Source organism: Amia ocellicauda, chromosome 5 (assembly GCF_036373705.1).
Source record: "Amia ocellicauda isolate fAmiCal2 chromosome 5, fAmiCal2.hap1, whole genome shotgun sequence".
NCBI classification, from domain to species: Eukaryota; Metazoa; Chordata; class Actinopteri; order Amiiformes; family Amiidae; genus Amia; species Amia ocellicauda.
The window spans coordinates 44,733,025-44,756,251 of NC_089854.1; the positions used below are offsets into that span (position 1 = coordinate 44,733,025).

A 23,227-nucleotide genomic window follows, 5' to 3' on the forward strand; every position below is an offset into this window, starting at 1 on the left:
TACACACACACATACACAGTACAGTGGCTTAAGAATAAGAAAATAAATGGCCCCGTCTGAAGTTCTGACTTGAATCTGATGGAGAATATGTGGAAACACTTAAACTGCTGTCCTTAAACTAAACCCATGCAACTTGCGAGAGCTTGATCAAACCTGCCAAAAAGAATGGGCAAAATTTGCATACTTGGTAGAGTCTTACACTTGCAGCTGTAATTGCTGACAGGTGCTTCAATCCTGAATACTTATGCAATCACCATGTAACTCATCTTACCCTTAGAAGTATTCTGTTAGAGTAAAAAAATAAGTAAAAATAATAAGGATGCATAATTTTGAGATTTCACTAATGGAACATACTTTTTGCAAGGCACTAGAATTTTGTATAATTCTTCCTCTCCTCTGATAGTTGCATTTTGGATTTTGTCTCTTGTTCCATCATAATGATCACTATGTAATTGTTAGTTTATTAATTATATGGGAATGGTAGATTACATGTTATGCTGTTTTCCAAGAACAACGTTGATATACATCTATAAATCTTTTATCTTCAAAGAGTAGTTACCATTTACACTTCACCATTTACAAAACAAATTCTCTCCAAATTAAAATGCAGGGCACCATTATGAAAATAAGTGCATGCCATTTCCAAACATTTTTCTCCTAGATTTTATAATCGCATACTTTTAATACGCCTTGTACAAAGCCATTCTGAAATTCATAGAATATAGACTACTTATTATTACTGTAGTCATCACTTGATATTTAGCCAGCTTTAATTGGGATGTTGTTCCTTTATTTCCAATTTGCCATGGACATTTTAATCATACAAAATACAGTATGTTATCTTCGTAAGAAAACAATTATGAATTGCATATTCAGTCATTTCGCCGTCCCAGGTTTTATCTGGTCCTTAAATTGATAGATAAAGGAAATATATGCAATTATCAAATGATCATGTATTCCCATTGCACTCTCATAATCTCATAAATATTAGCACAGCATTCTGCCTATAGATATAGAATTGAATTCATGATTATGCCTAACTAGCATAAAAAACACACTTTATTCAGATATCGCCCCATTTATGGTTCCCCCCAATCTGGCAACCACCCTGATGTCCAGTGAGGAACTCTTCACGTGATCTGGGGGAGGGGAAGCTGCGAGCGCAGCAGCCTGAGACGGGCACCATAACCACTTATGAGCATGCGTAGTTGCAATGAATTTAATGCCTACGTGCAATTACCACCTGGACACACTAGATGGCAGTGTCCCAAATATTGGTATATTTCTATTTCTATAAAACTCCATGCAACCCTGGAAGCACGTCTCAGTATCCATTAGAGCAGGAGTTCCAAAATTGCGGCCCGGGGGCCAAATGTGGCCCTCGAGGATGTTTTGTGTGGCCCCCCAAAGCCAACCTTCTTTTCTGAACCTGTACTATATTTTAACACTTTCAGAACATTTTCTGTTACAAATTGCCTATATAATTTTGTGGGAAATAATAAAACAACAATTAAAGTTCATAAATGTTCCCTGACATGTATAGGACATAAAAAGGTATGATTTGAGACATATTTCCTTTTCATCGGTGGTTCATTTTCTACTGCGGCCCTCCCGGTCCAATGCAACCTCTGAAAATTGGCCCTCCATCATCAGACACTGGGAACCCCTGCATTAGAGAAAGGACGAGGAGGGTGAGAGAGTGAGAAACATACTAGAACAAACGAATACCCAGCTTATGACCTCTGCTTCGGAAACCACACCCTGACCTTGCATTGGACCCCGATTTTATGACAACCCGACAACATTAAACAAACTTCTTTCTTCTGGACTCTGACTACTCTTAGTTCTGTATTTGTGATTTGGATCTGTTTGCTGTTTCTCTTGTGTCATCCATTTTGTGTAGCACTGTATGTTAACAGAGGGATTTGTTTATACAGTGAAGGTGGATTCAAAAAGGTTTTGTTTCGTGTTTTATTTTGTTTGGTTTCATAACTGTACATGCCCCGAGAGGTAAGACTGCCCTTCCCTGAGTTATAGTCAACCATGACTGGCCAAGAAGCGCCATTGAGTGCTGTGCTGTCACTGCAGCAGAGTCCGTTTGAGTGGGAGGTGGTTGTCTCTGGCCCACCTTACAAGAAACCCACCCGCTGCCACTGTGTTTCTCTGTGACCGATCTTAAAACAACTTGAAAACGGGAAAAATGCTCCTCCACCCCTGTGGCTCTGGGTGGCAGGATGGGTGGCTCATGTGCTTGAGGTCATTTTTAGTTGAAGCAAACACACACACACACACTCACTACAGCAAACACTTTGACAATGGTCATTATTCTATTTTGTACAGTTGTGTATAGTTGTGTGTGTCTGTATGTGAGTGTATCTGGGTCTGCGTGTGTGGAGAATTGAGCTCTTTTTTTTCTATTTGTTGTGGTAAAAAAATAAAAGTGTTTGTGTGTCTGTTTTTATTGTCTGTTTGGCCCCCATAGCAAAAGCGTGATGGGAATTAATTGACATATTTGCTCATTTTGTATTGATTTAGATCTGACACACCGCGATGTCGAGCAGCTCAGATGAGGTGAGGCTGAATTAAATCTCTCTGTATTTGTACTTTTATTTCCTTCCATGTTGCTGGTGTTTGCTATGAAAGACCCATTTGAGCTGCTCTCATGCTCAGCTTTACTGAAGCAATCTGAGCACGTGGCTCTTGGGGGCAGTAAGGGGCAGAACTGGGCAGTAAAAGGCCCGGCTACACGAAGGCAGGGAAAGGATTCATCATGCCCGCACTCACTAATGTCTGACAAAGGATTGAATCTGGATTCTGTCTCTGACTTCAACTCCCCGGTCAATGTCTTTATTAATGACTCATATAAATAAGTGTAGTCCCAAGGTGTCGGCAGTGCTGCAGTGTGTGATAGTATTGTGTCAGTGGGTGATATGTGATGTAATTGAGTGCCTTGCTGTATTAATAGACAAAATAATAATAAACAATAATAGTGATAAAATAATACATTTCACTAATGATATATACTGTAGTATATAGACACATCTCTTCCATGCAGTTCCCCAGTCCTGAGGGTTCACCCCGTGTGGGAAGAGCTTCAGTCAATTAGCAAGACTTACAGTCCAGCACACTCACACTGGAGAGAAACCATACAGCTCCGCCCAGTGTGGGAAAAGCTTCAGTCAATTAAGACACCTTAAAACACAACAGCACACTCACAGCTAACTTCTGCTCCCTGTGTGAGTTCCCTGCTGGGTTCTAGTCTCTGGAAACAGTATCATCCCAGCGTATATGTATCAGTTTGGCTTTTTAAATGTAATATATGATGAATGAAGTTTCCTTCATTTACTTCTAAATAAAAGTTAAGTGCTTTCAATTTTAACATGATGGGTAGTAGTGGTTAGGGCTATGGACTCTGCTGTTGTACCCTTGAGCAAGGTACTTCACCTAGATTGCTCCAGTAAATGTCCAACTGTATAAATGGGTAAATGTAAAAAAATAATGTGATATCTTGTAACAATTGTAAGTCACCCCGGATAGGGGTGTCTGCAAAGAAATTGAGTAATAATAACACTGAGTAGACTAGTTCTGCTTTTATTCTTATTAAACTCAAAATGTGTATGTGCACTAGGGTTGGCCATCTCCAGGACCCAGAGCCGGAGCGGAGCTGGACAGTTTTTGTTAGTTGTGCTCCGGAGCCGGAGCGGAGCTGGAGCTGGCAGTGCTGTAGTCAGAACGGAGCTCATCAGAGTGCTCCGGAGCCTGGAGCAGGAGCCCAGGTCATAGAGCTGCTCCAATCTCTCCCCCTTCATTAAACTCACTCAGATATTAAGTCTAGTTTTCTTAAATTAACAAAATATGTAACTTCATAGGTATTGTTGTGTGTTGGGGGTTATAACATAAGATCAGTTCTCACTCCAGCTATTAGTACATAATACATTATTTTTTTGTAATTGTAATATATGACACCTTCACTTTCAGTGATTCTATAATCTCAGGGCATCTCTCATAAACCACTTGCAAAAGAAGTAAAGCCCATTTTAACTCTAAAGTTTTAAGTATTTCCAAATTATTTTATTCCAACCAAATTCTGCCTAAATTAACCTCATTTTATAGCCATCTGTTATCTGAAATGTCCTGACTAGTTTGTCCAAAAGTTGGTTGCCAGGGAGTTAAGGTCACATGCTGGAGTCATGCCCCCTGCACCTTGTTTGCCACTTTTGAGATACGAAAATACCGGAACCCTGGTGGGGGGGGGGGTTGCGAAATGTCAACCTAGAGGGGGTGCTGGCAATTAGACAATGATGGGGGGGGGTTGAGGGCAAATTGTACACTGATAACATTTTTAACGACATATTCAATAGATTACAGTACTTAAAATAAACAGACATCTTCCAAAAATACTGGACAGGGGGTCAAAATACATACACTGGCCAAAAGTATGTTGACACCTGCTTGTCAAACATCTCATTCCAAAATCATGAGCATTAATATGGAGTTGGTCCCCCTTTTGACGCAGTAACAGCCTCCACTCTTCTGGGAAGGCTTTCCACTAGATGTTGGAACATTGTTGAGGGGATTTCAGCCACAAGAGCATTAGTGAGATCGGGCACTGATGTTGGGCGATCAGGTCTGGCTCACAGTCGGCTTTTCAATTCATCCCAAAGGTGGGATGGGGTTGACATCAGGGCTCTGTGCAGGCCAGTCACGTTCTTCCACACCAATCTCGACAAACTATTTCTGTATTGACCTCACTTTGTGCACGGGTTGTCATGCTGAAACAGGAAAGGGCCTTCTCCAAACTGTTGCCACAAATTTGGAAGTGCAAAATCACCTAGAATGTCATTGTAGGCTGTAGTGTTAAGATTTCTCTTCAGTGGGACTAAGGGGCTGAGCCCTGAGACCATTATTCCTCCTCCAAACTTTACAATTGGTCTATGCATTCATGCAGGAAGCGTTCTCCTGGCATCCGCCAAACCCAGATTCCTCCGTCAGACTGCCGGATGGTGAAGCGTGATTCATCACTCCAGAGATCGCATTTCCAGTGCTCCCAGGTCAAATGGTGGCGAGCTTTGGCATCAAAGCTTGGCATTGCGCATGAAGATCTTAGGCTTGTGCGGCTGCTCGGCCATGGAAACCAATTTCATGAGGCTCCTGACAAACAGTTCTTCTGCTGACGTTGCTTCCAGAGGCAGTTTGGCACTCAGAAGTGATTGAGGCAACCAACGAAATACTATTTTTATTCGCTACGTACTTCAGCACTCAACAGTCCAATTCTGTGGCTAAGCACTTCGCAGCTGAGCTGTTGTTGCTCCTAGATGTTTCCTCTTAACAATAACAGCACTTACAGCTCACCAGGGCAGCTCTAGTAGGGCAGAAATTTTACAAACTGACTTGTTGGAAAGGTGGCATCCTATGATGTTGTCACGTTGAAAGTCATTGAGCTCTAAGTAAAGTCCATTCCACTTCCACTGCTTGTCTAAGGAGAGTGCTGTGTGGCTTGATTTTACAGTAGCTCTCAAAAGTATTTACCCCTCTTGGTCTTTTCCACATGTCATTGTGTTACAACATGAAATTAGAATGGATTTAATCAGGAGTTTTTGCCACTGATCAACACTGAAAATGTCCATAATGTCAAAGTGAAAAATATGATTAATTACAAATACAAAACTAATTTGTTGCATAATTGAATGCATAAGTAATCACCCCTTCATTCAATATTTGGTAGAGGCACCTTTGGCAGCAATTACAGCCATGAGTCTATGTGTATAAGTCTCTACCAGCTTTGCACATCTGAATACAGCAATTGTTGCCCATTCTTCTTTGCAAAATTGCTCAAGCTCTATCAAGTTGGATGGGGCCCTTTGGTGAACAGCAATGTTCAACTCTTTCGACATATTCTCAATTGGATTGAGGTCCGGGCTTTGACTGGGCCACTCCAGGACATTGACCTTTTTATTTTTAAGCTGCTCCAATGTGGCTTTGGCTGTATGTTTGGTGTCATTGCCCTGCTGGAAGATTAATCTTCTCCCAAGTCCCATGTCTCTTGCAGACTTCAGCAGGTTGTTTTACAGGATTTCTCAGTACTTTGCTGCAACCATTTTACATAATGCTGCCACCACCATGCTTCATAGTAGGGATGGTGTTCTCAGGATGATTTGCAGTGTAACCCTAGTTGGACACAGACATCTTTACAATTTTCTACTTTTTCATGTTTGAATGGTTAAACAGACGTTTGTTATTAATATTTTATTTTTATTAAACAGTTACAGTGAGGGGAAAAAAGTATTTGATCCCCTGCTGATTTTGTACGTTTGCCCACTGACAAAGAAATGATCAGTCTATAATTTTAATGGTAGGTGTATTTTAACAGTGAGAGACAGAATAACAACAAAAAAAATCCAGAAAAACGCATTTCAAAAAAGTTATAAATTGATTTGCATGTTAATGAGGGAAATAAGTATTTGACCCCTTCGAATTAGTACTTGGTGGCAAAACCCTTGTTGGCAATCGCAGAGGTCAGACATTTCTTGTAGTTGGCCACCAGGTTTGCACACATCTCAGGAGGGATTTTGTCCCACTCCTCTTTGCAGATCCTCTCCAAGTCAACAAGGTTTCGAGCCCGACGTTTGGCAACTGGAACCTTCAGCTCCCTCCACAGATTTTCTATGGGATTAAGGTCTGGAGACTGGCTAGGACACTCCAAGACCTTAACATGCTTCTTCTTGAGCCACTCCTTTGTTGCCTTGGCTGTGTGTTTTGGGTCATTGTCATGCTGGAATACCCATCCACGACCCATTTTCAATGCCCTGGCTGAGGGAAGGAGGTTCTCATCCAAGGTTTGACGGTACATGGCCCCGTCCATCGTCCCTTTGATGCAGTGCAGTTGTCCTGTCCCTTTAGCAGAAAAACACCCCCAAAGCATAATGTTTCCACCTCCATGTTTGACGGTGGGGATGGTGTTATTGGGGTCATTCCTCCTCCTCCAAACACGGCGAGTTGAGTTGATGCCAAAGAGCTCGATTTTGGTCTCATCTGACCACAACACTTTCACCCAGTTCTCCTCTGAATCATTCAGATGTTCATTGGCAAACTTCAGACGGGCCTGTACATGTGCTTTCTTGAGCAGGGGGACCTTGCGGGCGCTGCAGGATTTCAGTCCTTCACGGCGTAGTGTGTTACCAATTGTTTTCTTGGTGACTATGGTCCCAGCTGCCTTGAGATCATTAACAAGATCCTCCCTTGTAGTTCTGGGCTGATTCCTCACCGTTCTCATGTTCATTGAAACTCCACGAGGTGAGATCTTGCATGGAGCCCCAGACCGAGGGAGACTGACAGTTATTTTGTGTTTCTTCCATTTGCGAATAATCGCACCAACTGTTGTCACCTTCTCACCAAGCTGCTTGGCGATGGTCTTGTAGCCCATTCCAGCCTTGTGTAGGTCTACAATCTTGTCCCTGTCATCCTTGGACAGCTCTTTGGTCTTGGCCATGGTGGAGAGTTTGGAATCTGATTGATTGATTGCTTCTGTGGACAGGTGTCTTTTATACAGGTAACGAGCTGAGATTAGGAGCACTCCCTTTAAGAGAGTGCTCCTAATCTCAGCTTGTTACCTGTATAAAAGACACCTGGGAGCCAGAAATCTTGCTGATTGATAGGGGATCAAATACTTATTTCCCTCATTAACATGCAAATCAATTTATAACTTTTTTGAAATGCATTTTTCTGGATGTTTTTGTTGTTATTCTGTCTCTCACTGTTAAAATACACCTACCATTAAAATTATAGACCGATCATTTCTTTGTCAGTGGGCAAACGTACAAAATCAGCAGGGGATCAAATACTTTTTTCCCTCACTGTATTTATATAAAAGAAGTAAAAAAGGAATCATTATTTATAACGCATCCTAGTTTGCACTGTTTTTTGTGGCTCCAGAGCTGGAGCTGGTTAAAAGTAGCCGGAGCTGGAGCAGCAGTGTGGAGCTGCACCGGAGCCGCTCTGGAGCTGGAGCTGGGGCTGCTAGAACGGCCTGGGGCTGGAACTGAACCTCTGGAGCCACTCCAGAGCCGGGGCCAGCAAACCAGGAGCACTGCCAACCCTAATGTGCACTGCTGTGTCAAAAATATTTTTTTTTAATAGAATTCTGAAGACTATGTTGCTCTAAACCTTGTATTTAAACTGTGCAACGTGAGTGTAAATTGCAGTTCCTGCTTCCCAATCAGACCCGCTGGAACTCACTGTTCCTTGCTGTAGAAAGGGTGGTGCGCATCCAGAGGGAACAAGGAGAACAAGCTATCTGAAACATTTGCTCCGCATTAAAGATAAAAATGTAAGTTGCAAGACCTGGGAAGATTTTTTAAAATATTGTTTCAGATTCGTTTTTTTAGATTATTATTAACATTTTTCATTTTTATGGTGCAGGCTGAATCCAGCTGAAATGGGATTACACTGCTGTAATGAAGCCTGCCATGGCCCTCAACATATTTCATGGGGAATCGTCAGTCCATATGGGTTTTCTGTTTCCAACTCTTTTCCAACTGCTGGTCAAGCTGTAAAGTCTGTCAACCCCCCCTTGAGGCCCTAAAACATGGCATCCAGAAACGTTTTGGAGAGGTCATGACAGAACCGGAGCTGATTGCTGCATCTATACTACTAGTAGTGTCGAAACACGTTGTTATTCAATAAAATGAAGCTTTTGTAATACAAGAGTCCTGTCTAAATACCTAAAAATACCTAATAAGTGAGAGTGCAGCTACAAAATCAATTTTTCGTTATATATGCTTGCCTTATTTGGGCCAGCACACTGCAGTGTAAGGATGTTTTTAAGTTATATTCAGATACAGGGACGTATCGAGCCACTGCCCCTTTTCATTCCCCTGTCACATTTCCCCCCCCCCGGACCGAAGTGCCTCTTCGTTTGTTTCAGACACTGCCCCCCCGCTAGGCTGTGAGCGTTATTGTGCAGAGATGTATCATTTTGAGTTTTGAGATTCAAACCCAGTCTTCTGCAACATAGTACAATAGATTACATTATTACAAATGTGATCACTACAGGGGTACATATTTTATATTGTTTATTTTGTTTTGTGCTTAACTCTTTGGGATATATGTGTGTGTGTGTGTGTGTGTGAACAGTGAGTTTGCTAATTAAAACCAAAATTATTCATATAAATCCCCCAAGGTTACCTTTTTTTAATACTGAATACACATGAAAGTAATATCCAGATATGTGCCTAAATAACATTAATTTTAGTCGGACGTGAAGGAACCGTAAATATAACTTGATAATTTATGGAAAATAAAATGTTGGATTAAAACTTCAAATGAATTGCTTGTGTGCTCCCTTTAAAAAGTTCACATGCAAACACATCCACATTCACTTTATTACTAAAATCATCAATTTACTTTTACTTTTGGTACTTGAGTACTCTTAAAAGTAGCTACTTTTACTTGAGAATTGCTTGAATGGGAGACTTTTTACTTTTACCGGAGTAAGTTTTTGATAGAATATTTTTACTTTTACAAGTATGACTTCCGAATACTTTTTACACCTCTGTTTTTTAGGTCTCGGTTTAGATCGAATGCTGAATTAAATGCCAGTCTAGATCTAACAGAACATTGGCTACATTTTGACTGGCTTCAACCCTATTTATGTATGTGAAAACTGTTAATTATAACTGTCACATGAACACAAATGTATTTAATAGATTTGTTTTGGTAATGAAGCAGTCACAGTAGTTTGCTCAATGCCAATTTCTTTATGTTTAGAGTTGTGTTTGTCTGGTTTTGTGTATAAAAACTATCCCACTATTAAAGTACTACTACTAAACATATTCATACTATACTGTATTAAAGGACATTTCGAATGCCCCCTGCCCTCTTTTGGGGCTTTGCAATTTCCTCAGAATCGCTGTACTGCATAGTTTGTTCTGGGAGACAGCTAGAAAGTCATTTGAGAAAATCCTCAGAAACAGCCAATGGAAACTATTAGTCAAAGCCGCCCCTCTGCCGCAGCACACAGCTCCACCCAGTAGAGCGGCATACCTGCTGCGCCAGGATGTCCCACACCTGCAGAGTGTGCATTTAAGCCAATAAAAGTCAGCTCACATCTGTCATATTATTGGTATTATTATTTTGTTCCGTTGAGTGTTGAATTTTTTATTTAGCTTTTTTTAGGAAAGCGTTGAGGTTTAACATGACATTGAGTCTTAGTCTTAGTCATATGAACCTGGTTGTCCTCCTGTGTCTGTATTTGTCTGTGCGTCTCTGTCTGGGTCTGTCTGTGCTTCTTTGTGTGGGTCTGTCTGTGCCTCTCTGTCTGGAATTTTGTGTGTCATAAACCTCCAACAATCATGTTAACGTGTTGCTTCATAAAATTAAAATAAAGTGGTCAGATGCAGCATTTATTTAGAAACCACAGAATCCAGGCTGCTGTGTTCAGGGAGGTCAGGGCAGAGGAGGGTCACTGAGCCCATCAGTAAGTTAGTGGAGGACAGTGAGGGACAGATCTAGTCTTCTGCTGCGCAGCCTCAGTTGTCAGTTTCCTCGGTTCTGTACAGACTCCAGTCTCTCCGTTTCTTTCCCTCAGTGTCTCCCAGCAGGCTTAACAGGTTGTGCACAACCTCTCTGAGCTTCAGCCTCCAGTTAGACACAGAACAGGGACGGGACGTCTCTGGAACTGAAGAGGCTCTGATCACACTTCAATCACAGATCCAGGGTGACGGACACACACACACACAGCAAAAATATCACATACAGACACACAGTGGGACAGACATGCACACACCCACTGTTAATGTGAGTCAGGTGTGAGTGTGGGAGCGTGTGTGTGTGTGAGTAAGAGTGTGTGTTTGTCACATGGACTCACCTAGATTAAGTCTGTCAGGGTGAGGGGAGAGCAGTCAAGGGGTAGAGGTGCCAGCTATACACATCCAGAGATGCTGGGGAGGTTAATACACTAAAGACTGGCAGTGATTTTCTGGACATTACAGTGTACAGTGACACTGCATTATGTAACAATGAGGATGCAGACACACTGGCTGGACACTGCGTACCTGACTTCATCCGTGGACCCCAGAGACTGAAAAAGGGCAGGGGGAAGAGAGAGGGAGGGAGACGGAAAGAAACGGAAGTAATAGGAGGGAGGGGAGAGATACTGGCTGAGGGACAGAGAAGAAGGGGGGATACAGAGCACAGAGAGAGGGAGTACAGCACCACAGCCTCATGTGTGAGAGAGCCAGTGTGGGAGAGCAGTCAGTGTCGATGGTGGGCCGGGAGAAGATCACAGGGTTACTGAGGTGGGGGCTGCCATCCTGGGGGCTGCTTCTGGCTACTGCAGGGGGGTGGGGCGTTCTCCAGCGGGGCAGGAAGAGGGGGCAGACAGGGCAGCGCTCCCCACAGCATTGAAAACACACTCTGAAAGAGAGAGAGGGGAGAAGAGATAGAGATGGGGTGTGTGTGAGGGACTGATAGGGTGAGAGAGTGAACGCACACAGACTGACAGGACTGCCCAAGATGAATACAGACACATAGACTGACTGCTTACCTAAATAAAGGGAAGGACAGTGCTGAATAACACTACACTATGCAATATTTTCCCCGATCTGGCATCCCTGATAAGAAAATCAACCATGAGCGCCGAGGGATTTAACACGGATGCGCACCGCCAACAGGGATGCGCTTTTAGATTACTATAACTTTAAGAATGTGCATCTCACATTATTATACTCCTCTCATGAATCATTTAAACATGATGCTGTTTTTCCTCTACTCACTGTAACAAGGTTAATCCTGGAAAAGGGAAACAAAGTACAAATCAACATATTTAGTACATTTTGTATGGATCAATCATTGGGAACTGATTGACTTGAGTTTGATTTACAGCTGCCCATAATCTAGTTTTATATTAGCTTAATTACTGTAAAAGCTATCTATGCTGTTCACTCACTCATATATAGGTCAATTTACCAAATTAAGCATAACAACAGCCAGCAACAAACCCTAACAACGTTTACGCTCTTTAACACGAGATGTGTCTAGATCATGTGTGATAGTATAAAGACGCACTTTCTCCTGCCGCACCGGTCCGCAATAACCAATTCGTCCCATGCACCCTGGAGTTTAAAAAGCGCAGGGTGAGCAGAGTGACTTCAAACAGACTAGTCAAGATGGGGAAGGACAAAGTTCACCCCAAACCCATCCGGCTCATAGCCGCTGCTTGCAACGACATGGGGATCGGAAAAGACGGGCAGTTACCTTGGAACATACCGTGAGTAACCAAATCCATGATCAAATGTCTCTTTACAACAGCATCTGTTACGTGTTTCCCAAATACGCTTCATTTGGGAAAGAAGATCTATGACGCAATCGGAAAGGTTTAACTATATAACTGGGTTAAATTGTCTGAAGAAATAACGTTCTAATCGATACCTCAACGTATCAGTTATTTTGACTGTTCAATGATTTGGTAGTATTCAAATGAACTTGCCGTGACTATTTTTCTGCAGTCGTATGCAGAGCTACATTGGTCCGTTGGTTTTAAAGCGAAAGTCGAATGGCAAATTATTAGTAGTATTTATTTTATTGGCAGACACCCTCATCCAGGGCGATTTACAAAATATAAGCGCAACACAAAGTGCACAAATACAGTGCAGTTCATAATACGTTTTACAAATTCTTAAACTGAGGGGCAACTTCAGCAATACGAGAGTCAATTCTTTATAGTCCACTGCATTTCATTGTATTGCATCTTGCATTTTATTGCTGTAAAACCTCAAAAGAGCTACTATATCAAAAGGAAACTGATTGTATTCCTTCAATAAAACCGTGGCTGGCGTGCTTCGCTCATCCGTGTGAAATTGTAGACGAGTAACTGAATGAGTAGAGGAGAAGGCAGGCTGAAAATCATACTTTAAGCTTCCTTTACAGAATGCATTTACAAACGTGTTGGGACTTAGACAACTGTTTAGTGATTATTATTTGTATCCCTGCTTTGAAAATGCAAAGGCGAGCAATGGTTTAGCAGAATCCTACACGCAAAGAAATAAACTGTGCACACATTAACTTGCATTTCTCTCCCTGATTTGCCCATTTGTTTTAAACGCATTAATAATACTATATTAGAAGGAAAAACGATGTAATTTAATCAAATGTTTGATTTTTCTCTTAAAATAGTCGTCTTTTCTATGCCAGGCCATGGAGGTCTTTGCACCAGAGCCCATAATCTGAGCCAAATGTAGGAAATGCTTATGTGGTGCAACAGAAAACAAGTCCAGGAAATTAAAACCAAATGCATGGCCTTACTACTTCTTAAAGGGGCATGAGAGAAACCATCTACAGTGGTCCATAATCCCAGATTAGCATTGTTCAATAATGCATGGCACGTTTATTTTAACAGGAAGGAGTTTCAGTTCTTTTTGGACACCGTCACTTCTGTTTCCAGTCCAGGTAAATTAATTAATTCTAGTTTCTTTATAGAGCTAATTGTATGTCCAGTTCTTTGATCCCATGAAAGTCTTCAGACTGTGGTGCAAGATTAGCTATGGGTTTTTGAAGCTACCAGTACTTCCAATATATGGATTAGGAATACAAAATGCAGAAAATAAATGTTGTATGCATATTTTACCACTAGCGTGTTCTGGGATTAATACAAATAATTTAATGAGGCAAACCGCCAGATTTTACAGAAAGGACAGCAGCAGCAGTGAGAACTGTGTCCACTTTAAAACACTAACTGTACTTACTTTTCTGTAATTGAACTCTGTTTGTTAGCGCTTTATTTATTCCGCTACTGTGCCTGCAGCACACAGCACAAGAAGTGTTGTTATAACATTAGCAGTTGCAGAACAGACGCAGTACACAATTAGTGTTTGGGTTGAGTATACCTGAAAATTATACAATTAGAATGCAGGGGAAAGTATTCAAATCCACCAAAACGAAAATAAAGAAAATGTAGAAATGCCCTGACGAACTTAAGATCATGTCAAAGTCCCAGATGCAGGTATCTTAAACAAAACAAACAAAAAATGTGACATGCTTGTGTTTCTTTCAACAACAAAACAACAACCACAAAAACTAGAGAAACAACTGCATGGAGCCTCTTTGATAACTTTTTGTAAATGTATTTCTATATTTATTTTTTGAGTGGAAATATAACAAACACTAAGTATTTCCCCCTTTTTAGTTAGTATAGTAGTGTAGTTTAAAAAATTGTGTAAAGTATGGAGACTAGACCCTAATTTTGTATTTGTGAATTAGCTTGCACTTGCAATTATTTGTTAGTTCACTTAATTGCAGATTGTGCAGTTTTCTTTCTCAATTGATGTGTTATCGGCACAGTTATTTTGCAACCTATCAAATGAATGGGATGTTCTCTTACACACTATTTCTTGGAAAAAAAAAACCCATAAAACACGTTATGATTGTTTTAATGGAATATGGTGCAAAATGTTAATGAGTAAAAGTATGTCAAAATTACCAGGAACTGGAACTCAATTTGTTTTATTACTGTTCTGCTTAAGGTTTCATTTCTGGTGGTATTCTAGCAGTATTGTGACACTAAAATTAGTATTGGTATGGTGGAACAAAATTTTGGTATCGGCCACCACGAGTCTACCCGATTGTGATACAAAAAAAGGGACCAGGAATTTCTTTGCATCTTGGTCAAAAAACGTGAGGATTGGCTACAATATGATGAAAGTTATGTGCTGTTTTGTGTTTAGAGCACACTGTTCTATACCAAAAACAAAGCTGTCTCTGATTTGGTACAGACTAACTTAAATTGACAGGTGTGAAAATTAAATAAACCTTTTTTTAACAAATGTACTAGTGTAAATGCATTTACTTTGCTTTTGTCACAATGTGGTGATAATAATTTGGGCTAGTAATATTTTTGTTGGGCTAGTGAAAAATTCCAGCTACTAGCTTCCAGTCTGTTAATTCCTCATCATTCTAATTACTCGTGTTGTAACTTTGTTTTAGTTTTGTCAACACCGCTACATTCATAAACTGATATTAATAAAACATTGTTGTTAAACAATATCGTAGTTGTTACATTGTTCCAGTAGAATCCTCTTAGGAACATGACATGAACATTTTCTAAAGCAATTTGACAAGTATGTTGGATCCTAGGATTTTGGCTTGTGATTCTTTCCATCCCCTAGGCAAGAGTAACCTGCTGATTTGGGGGAGGAAGTGCTGGCTGTCATCCCTTGAGATCACACATCTTTTCCGAAACTGCCTTCACATTGTCCTGAGCAGGACCCTGAGGTGAGGCGTGTGAAGGTGTGAGAGTGGCCAGCAGTCTCGCACCATTTTGATCATCTGCTGATTACTTGGACCTTCCTTGTAATTAGTTGGTGCAAATTCCCATTATCATGCAGGAGTGTGTAAATGTTTCATTTTGTTGTATTACTCAACCCTTCTGTACTTCACTTGACTGCGTGTTATCTCATTTATTTGCTGATAGCTCTTAGGAATGCTTTATTTATGCGGTTTACATTTTGTATTACTTTGAAGAACTGAATCTTTGTTTTCCCTTCCTTTTTTTTTTCTGTTCATCTGTGTTCCATTGCAAATCACATGATAGTGTCTATATGACTTTTCTCCTACAATGGAGATGGAAGTGTATCTTGCCCTGAGTCTCTGGACTTTATTTTTTAAAGTGAAAAGTACTTTGAGGTCACCATACAGGCGAACCATGAACGATACACTTCCGCTGCTGACAACTGTCTGGCTGAGCAGAGCGCCGATCAGTCTTGACTGATACAATATGGAGTGCTTTCTGACACTATGGAAGATCTTTAAAAATCAGTGGCAGTGTGATGCTCACTGCCAGTCATTCCACATGGCCGATCTTGCTTCATTCTTTTTCCTGTCTCTTTCGGGCTAAACCTCATCTAATAATTGAATAATCTTCCCTGGTTAATCAATCAATCGCTCATTACATGTGCATCTGATCTATCCATTCATCTACCCAATTCTACCGGTCAAAAGTTTTTAAAACACCCCCATTTTTCCAGTTTTTATTTGAAATTTAAGCAGTTGAAGTCCAGTGAATAACCTGAAATGGTAGAAGGGTAAGCGATAAACTGCCAGAGATTAAAAAAAGTTACATTTCAGAGTTCTATATTGTGTTACTACAAGCTCTTAAGCATTATTTGGCAGTGTTACGACCAGCTCCTGTACATAGAAGTTACACTGTATTCCTACAATGCGCACACCGTTTGATAGCTTATTCTCTTGGCTACCAGCGTGTCTCATTCTCAAACACATACGATTTACAGTTTCCATGTCGCCCGCCGTCATTCAGAGCTTGGGGGGTAAACACACAGATTCCTTTGCAAATAGGCTTGTTTTGTTCAGAACAACCTAACAGTTCAGATCCAATTCTGTAAAATTTCTATCTTGACATTTTGAGCTCTCTATGGGTGTATTGCTTCTACCAAAACATGGATGGTCTTGTTTTGATCAGTAGACTGTCTGGTTCCAGAATATGTCATAATTGTCAATGTTTTCTGAGATTTTGTATTTCTACTCCAACCAAGTATCCCCCCACCCCCCATTTCAGAATGTGATTGAGAGTCTCGGCTTTCATTGGATACCAAACACTTGGCAAACAACACAAGAGTGAAGAGTACACATAAATAGAAGCACACAGATTTGGTGCCCTTTTAAGGGTACCAGAGGGGTTTATCATTTTAAGGGGTTACATTTTTTTAAACAAAATGATTCCATGTTTTTTTTAAATCTCCAATTGTTTTTGTTCTATGCTTTAATTACAGAGTACATTGAGACATTAAACTGTAAATTTCAATAAAAACAGGAACAATTTAGGTGTTCTAAAACGTTTGACTGGTAGTGTGTATCCCTTTGTTTCCCACAGAAGACGTGAAGTTTCACGCACAACCATTTCTAGGGTTTACAAAGAATGGTGTGAAAAGGGAAAAACATCCAGTATGCGGTAGTCCTGTGGGCGAAAATGCCTTGTTGATGCTAGAGGTCAGAGGAGAATGGGCCGACTGATTCAAGCTGATAGAAGAGCAACTTTGACTGAAATAACCACTCGTTACAACCGAGGTATGCAGAAAAGCATTTGTGAAGCCACAACACGTACAACCTTGAGGCGGATGGGCTACAACAGCAGAAGACCCCACCGGGTACCACTCATCTCCACTACAAATAGGAAAAAGAGGCTACAATTTGCACAAGCTCACCAAAATTGGACAGTTGAAGACTGGAAAAATGTTGCCTGGTCTGATGAGTCTCGATTTCTGTTGAGACATTCAGATGGTAGAGTCAGAATTTGGCGTAAACAGAATGAGAACATGGATCCATCATGCCTTGTTACCACTGTGCAGGCTGGTGGTGGTGGTGTAATGGTGTGGGGGATGTTTTCTTGGCACACTTTAGGCCCCTTAGTGCCAATTGGGCATCGTTTAAATGCCACGGCCTACCTGAGCATTGTTTCTGACCATGTCCATCCCTTTATGACCACCATGTACCCATCCTCTGATGGCTACTTCCAGCAGGATAATGCACCATGTCACAAAGGTCGAATCATTTCAAATTGGTTTCTTGAACATGACAAGGAGTTCACTGTACTAAACTGGCCCCCACAGTCACCAGATCTCAACCCAATAGAGCATCTTTGGGATGTGGTGGAACGGGAGCTTCGTGCCCTGGATGTGCATCCCACAAATCTCCATCAACTGCAAGATGCTATCCTATCAATATGGGCCAACATTTCTAAAGAATGCTTTCAGTACCTTGTTGAATCAATGCCACGTAGAATTAAGGCAGTTCTGAAGGTGAAAGGGGGTCAAACACAGTATTAGTATGGTGTTCCTAATAATCCTTTAGGTGAGTGTGCGTGTGTGTGTGTGTGTGTGTGTATGTATATATATATATATATATATATATATATATATATCACTCCATCCACATCTTAGCAGGTCTGAGGTAAAAACATGCAATTTTTGACATCATTAAAATGGGGGGCCAGTACAGTCAAATATGTGCATCAGGATGGGGTGAAACCTACTAGTGCTACTGGCTGTTCCATCTAATTGAACCAAGGTTGTCGAACATCCATAGAGTTCACTCCCCAGGGAAGCTAAGATAGCAAATGCCTTGATGGAATGGCTCTCTGTGACATTACGTTTTTGACAGATGTTCATGATAATAAAAATTTGGAAGTTGCACTTGTTTTTTTTCTTCTCTCAGCTCGGTGCCAAAACACGCTGACTATGTCTGTCAAGACTTCCCGAGTGCAGTAGAGCTAGCATCGACCTTTCCACTGTGCAACCAAGTTGAAACCATATGGATCATAGGTGGGGTTGAGGTGTATAAGGTAAGCATATGGAAGCCATTAGCTATTTCTGGCTTGGACCTTATGATTTCCAGCACATGTGTTTTCTGAAACTATTTGCAGATGTCTTGCAGGCCTAATTATGCTTTTTTCCACCTGCCCTAGAATTCTGACACCTGTATCTTCAAATTTACAACAGAAACACAATTTAGTAGTCCGTGTTAATTTATCTATTTACATGAATGTGTGGTTTAAAGTACGTATTTTTTAATATGTGCTTTGATGCAAACTTGACCATTCTTCAAACCTGAAATTAAGTAAGCTTTCAGATTTCTAAGCTGGAGAAAAATATTGAAATTGTTTTATATATACAAAAATATATATTTTAGTTGTATTAGTTTAGTCTGTTTGAAAATGTACCTTCATCAGAAGTCAAGGATGTATTGTAAATCTGCTTTTTGTTCAAACTTAGGAGTCTGCAAGGCATCCCTGGTGTGATCTCATCTACCTCACTCATGTCATGGCTGACTTTGACTGTGACACCTACTTCCCAGAGTTTGATCGGGAAGTGTATGAACAGCTGGAAACGTGAGGGTCTTTTTTTAATTACCCTGGTCTAGGTGCTAAAGTTCAGTGTTCCTCCGTATTGTTCATGCAAATGTGGTGGCAGTGCTAAATGATTTCGTACCTATCTATGTCCAGTCCTAGCTCACACCCTTTAGAAACTGGACTTCCTGTTCAGGCCTCAGGAATAGTTTAATTTGAATCTCTTGCATAAGCACGATTCAAGGATAATTAACTATGAATTGGACACCTACCATACCTAAGGGTTGGTATAGAGTTGTTAAATCATTGCTAATTGTTCCTAGTTGGATTTCAGATGAAAGGGTTGGATATGATATTGGAAACAATGCTAGATACAATACAGAACTTTCTTGCAATGATTGCAACCTATAGGTCATGATTTTTAATCCAAATATGCCTGCATAATTATTTCAAAGGTCTGTCGCTATTTTCATTCCTAATTTACTAGGTTTCACGGTGTGCCGACTGGAATTCAAGAGGACTGTGGCATCAAGTTCAAATTCCAAGTTTTTAGGAAGATTGAGCAATAGTATAGCAGGGGAAAGTGCAATGGTCACAAGCAAGTTACATGCATCATACACAGACCTACACGTATACTGACTGAAGTGAAGTTCATGGTGTAGGTTGAAGACCTATGCCACAAATATTTCCTGCAGGATAACATTGGCTTCTGAACTGTATTAAAAATAATACATTTAAAAAATAGTAATAAAAAGTAATAATAAAAAAATAGTATTTTATATTTCTACTGTGATCTATTATATCAAGGTCAGTTCTGGATTCCAGGCTTTACATTGAAGTATTTTATTTTCATTCGTCACTTGTTTTGATGTACAACACATCTTTGATATTTACTCTGAAGTCAAACAAGGATTGGTTTTAATGCAGTAATTTGCACCTAAAGCAGAGGTCCTAAATCAGTTGCAAGATTATTTTTTTTTAACGTTATTGTCAAAACATTGGTTTCAATCTTTATATTTAGGTTTCCATAAATTCCAAACCTAAAATTAAGGTGTCATGTGACCCAAATACATGTTTTAAAAATAATGTTTTGCTGTTACAAATGTGGAGTTTGTAGATATAATACTGCATGGTTTACACTGAATTGTATATGCACTTGTACAGAAAAGGAATTTATTTTGTCTTTTCTTGGACTGTACAATTAATTGATTAACAGATCATATTTTGACTATAACTGCTTTTGCAACAATGTTTGTCTGTGCTGTGCATCTGCATGCATGCTGTTTGTTTCAGTGTGGTACAAAATGGTTTGGTTTAGTTTGCTGTAATATAATTTAGCATGCATTGATTTGTGCAGTGTAGAATGAACTTCAACAATAATAAGAACTGAAGCAATTTCATTGGATCTTGGTATGAGTTAATGACCCAAATTAATGATTGTATAAGAGGGCTCCTTGTGTATGATTGTGATGACATGGTTCCTTTGGTCATTGAGGGCCATGCAAGGGGAGATTTATACAGGTTAATTGACAATCATTTGACAGTTGGAATACTTCTCTTATTTCTTAAATATTAATTTAAATGTGATGTTGAACTTTTTGCTGGCATCTTCTATTAAAGATGATCACACAGAGAATCTTGTCTAACTGGACAAATTCAATTAAGTGGTCTGTCTTCAAGGCTGGCTCTGCCCCTGGCATAGCAAATAGTTGATTGCTATGGGTGTTGTTTTTGGGATACTCAAATGTGTGTCTGAGATGATTTTTATTTATCCAGGGTCTGAATGATTCAGCATCAGCTGCACTCTCTGTGGGAAGCAAAATCAAAAGGTCTTTTAAACTGAATGATGCAGAATGTGTGTTTCCTTTAAACTGAGTACACTCTAAAATGGATTTGGTATAGCTGTAAGGATTAAAATATTCTAATTGTAAGGTATGACAATGAAAATGTGAAATGATTATACCATGATTTGTATAAATGTTAGCATACAAAATAAATGTAAAAAAATCAGTTCTGTTCTGATTTCTATTAACTTCTGAGAGTTTAGAATTCCATTATTTTATTTTTTTCTTGACTTTAACACACCTGCTTTTTGTTCTAAATTTGCCTCTGGCCTTCTCCTTTATGCTCCTTAAGCAATGTTATTCCTAGAGCTAATACCAACTACAATACAGTACAGATGCTGCCAAAGGTTACATTATGGCAGCTTTGCTTGCAAACCAAAGAATTTAGGTCAGCTGAATCATACAGAAACTTGAAAGAACACGAGTAAAAAAATGTAAGATCTTTTCATGAGCAATTTGAATAACTTAAGAGTCTTAAGTTTTGACGTTGAATTCTTAGACCAGTATATGCCAAAAACAGCTTTTACTTTTTTCTTGCAATTAACTCTGATTCATGGTACAATACACTCTTTGATTCTCTGTGCTTGGCATTTTAAATGTGCTAATCTCAAAACAGTGGGGGATATATTTTTTTTGTATTTTATATATTTTTACCAAGACCACCTACAGGGTTTACATTAAGAAGAATATATGATTTCGAAATGAGATTAAAACCTATGAAAAGCAGGATTGGACTGTGCAACTCAGGGCTGAATCAAGAGTGACTTGACATTACTCTATTAATAAACAGTGAGCATTGTATGCCATTTCTTAGCATAATATTCTCAATCAAATGACAATTAAACCAGCCTCCACTAGATGGAGGCAACTCCTGCTTTTTTGTGAGAAGCTTAAGTACAGCAACATTATTGGAAATCTACAAATCTGTCTTGGGATCACAGAGGGCCAAGAACATACTGCTGCCTTGACAGGTGTCCATTTCAGAACAGAAAAATTACCATTTACATTCTGATATATGAATGAACTTTCCTCCAGTATTCTCCAACACCTCTATGTTCAATAATTTGTAGAAACTGAAAGCACTGAATATTTTGCGTAATTATAATTTCATTTTCTTTCAGGTGTGAGTATTGTCGAGGTACCGCAAACCACCAACCTGATGATTCTTCCCTGTCATTAGACAGAAAATTAATCGCTTGTCATGACAGTTTTGAAATTGGTCAAAGGCTGTTTATGTTCAAGGTGTAAAGAGCCACCTCTTGGTATTCTGTTCCCCTTCTTGGAAGATAATTTGCAGGGTTTAAAATTATATGATTAGCATAACTCATTTTTATTGTAAACAAATTATTCTAGTTGGGGATATTAAACCCTGAAACATATTCACTCTAGAGCCAAATATATTGAATACAACAAACATTCAAATGAAGCAAGGATTCTAAATTAAAGCATCTCTTTTAAAGTATGGATGGTAAGGGGGGGTGTTAGTGAGGGATCAAATAATCTATGCTGCTCAAATGTTTCAGAGATAAGGTAAACTAAGTACAATTTTTTTTGCTGGTTTCTGGAACTTTCAAAAAGCTGAAACGATTAAAAACAATCAAAAAAACTAAAATATCTAAAGGGAGCTGTTGGTTTAGTTGTTTTATTTCCCCCTATAAACATCTTGCAGATAAACAGTTAATGTCATTGATTTCTAAAGAAAATACAAACCTTGCTTGTTCTTAATTTTACTCGTGCCAAATTCCCCTTCTGTCAATTTTATTAGCCCCAACTGCAAAACATTCCTTCTTCCGTAACAAACTGCTGTGGAAAACTACATCTTTGTTGTGAATTTCAGTACAAAGATGATAAACGGCCTACAGGTTATATGAATATACACTCACCTAAAGGATTATTAGGAACACCTGTTCAATTTCTCATTAATGCAATTATCTAACCAACCAATCACATGGCAGTTGCTTCAATGCATTTAGGGGTGTGGTCCTGGTCAAGACAATCTCCTGAACTCCAAACTGAATGTCTGAATGGGAAAGAAAGGTGATTTAAGCAATTTTGAGCGTGGCATGGTTGTTGGTGCCAGACGGGCCGGTCTGAGTATTTCACAATCTGCTCAGTTACTGGGATTTTCACGCACAACCATTTCTAGGGTTTACAAAGAATGGTGTGAAAAGGGAAAAACATCCAGTATGCGGCAGTCCTGTGGGCGAAAATGCCTTGTTGATGCTAGAGGTCAGAGGAGAATGGGCCGACTGATTCAAGCTGATAGAAGAGCACCTTTGACTGAAATAAACACTCGTTACAACCGAGGTATGCAGCAAAGCATTTGTGAAGCCACAACACGTACAACCTTGAGGCGGATGGGCTACAACAGCAGAAGACCCCACCGGGTACCACTCATCTCCACTACAAATAGGAAAAAGAGGCTACAATTTGCACAAGCTCACCAAAATTGGACAGTTGAAGACTGGAAAAATGTTGCCTGGTCTGATGAGTCTCGATTTCTGTTGAGACATTCACATGGTAGAGTCAGAAT

General features: G+C 39.9%; 1 protein-coding gene across 2 annotated transcripts; it reads left to right on the forward strand.

Annotated features, from left to right (window-relative positions):
* Positions 1 to 12,083: 12,083 nt before the first annotated feature.
* LOC136750373 (dihydrofolate reductase) lies at positions 12,084 to 22,278 on the forward strand. Of its 2 annotated transcripts, none has more exons than XM_066705404.1 (6): positions 12,084 to 12,265; positions 13,394 to 13,443; positions 15,159 to 15,264; positions 18,220 to 18,346; positions 18,777 to 18,892; positions 21,816 to 22,278. In XM_066705404.1, the coding sequence occupies exons 1-6, from the start codon at positions 12,165 to 12,167 to the stop codon at positions 21,940 to 21,942; spliced, it is 627 nt and encodes a 208-aa protein (XP_066561501.1). In that variant the 5' UTR covers positions 12,084 to 12,164; the 3' UTR covers positions 21,943 to 22,278. The 2 variants fall into 2 exon arrangements, with proteins under 2 accessions (XP_066561501.1, XP_066561502.1); XM_066705405.1 differs by lacking the exon at positions 21,816 to 22,278 and adding an exon at positions 19,338 to 20,882 and having other exon boundaries at positions 12,085 to 12,265.
* The last annotated feature ends 949 nt before the right edge of the window (positions 22,279 to 23,227 follow it).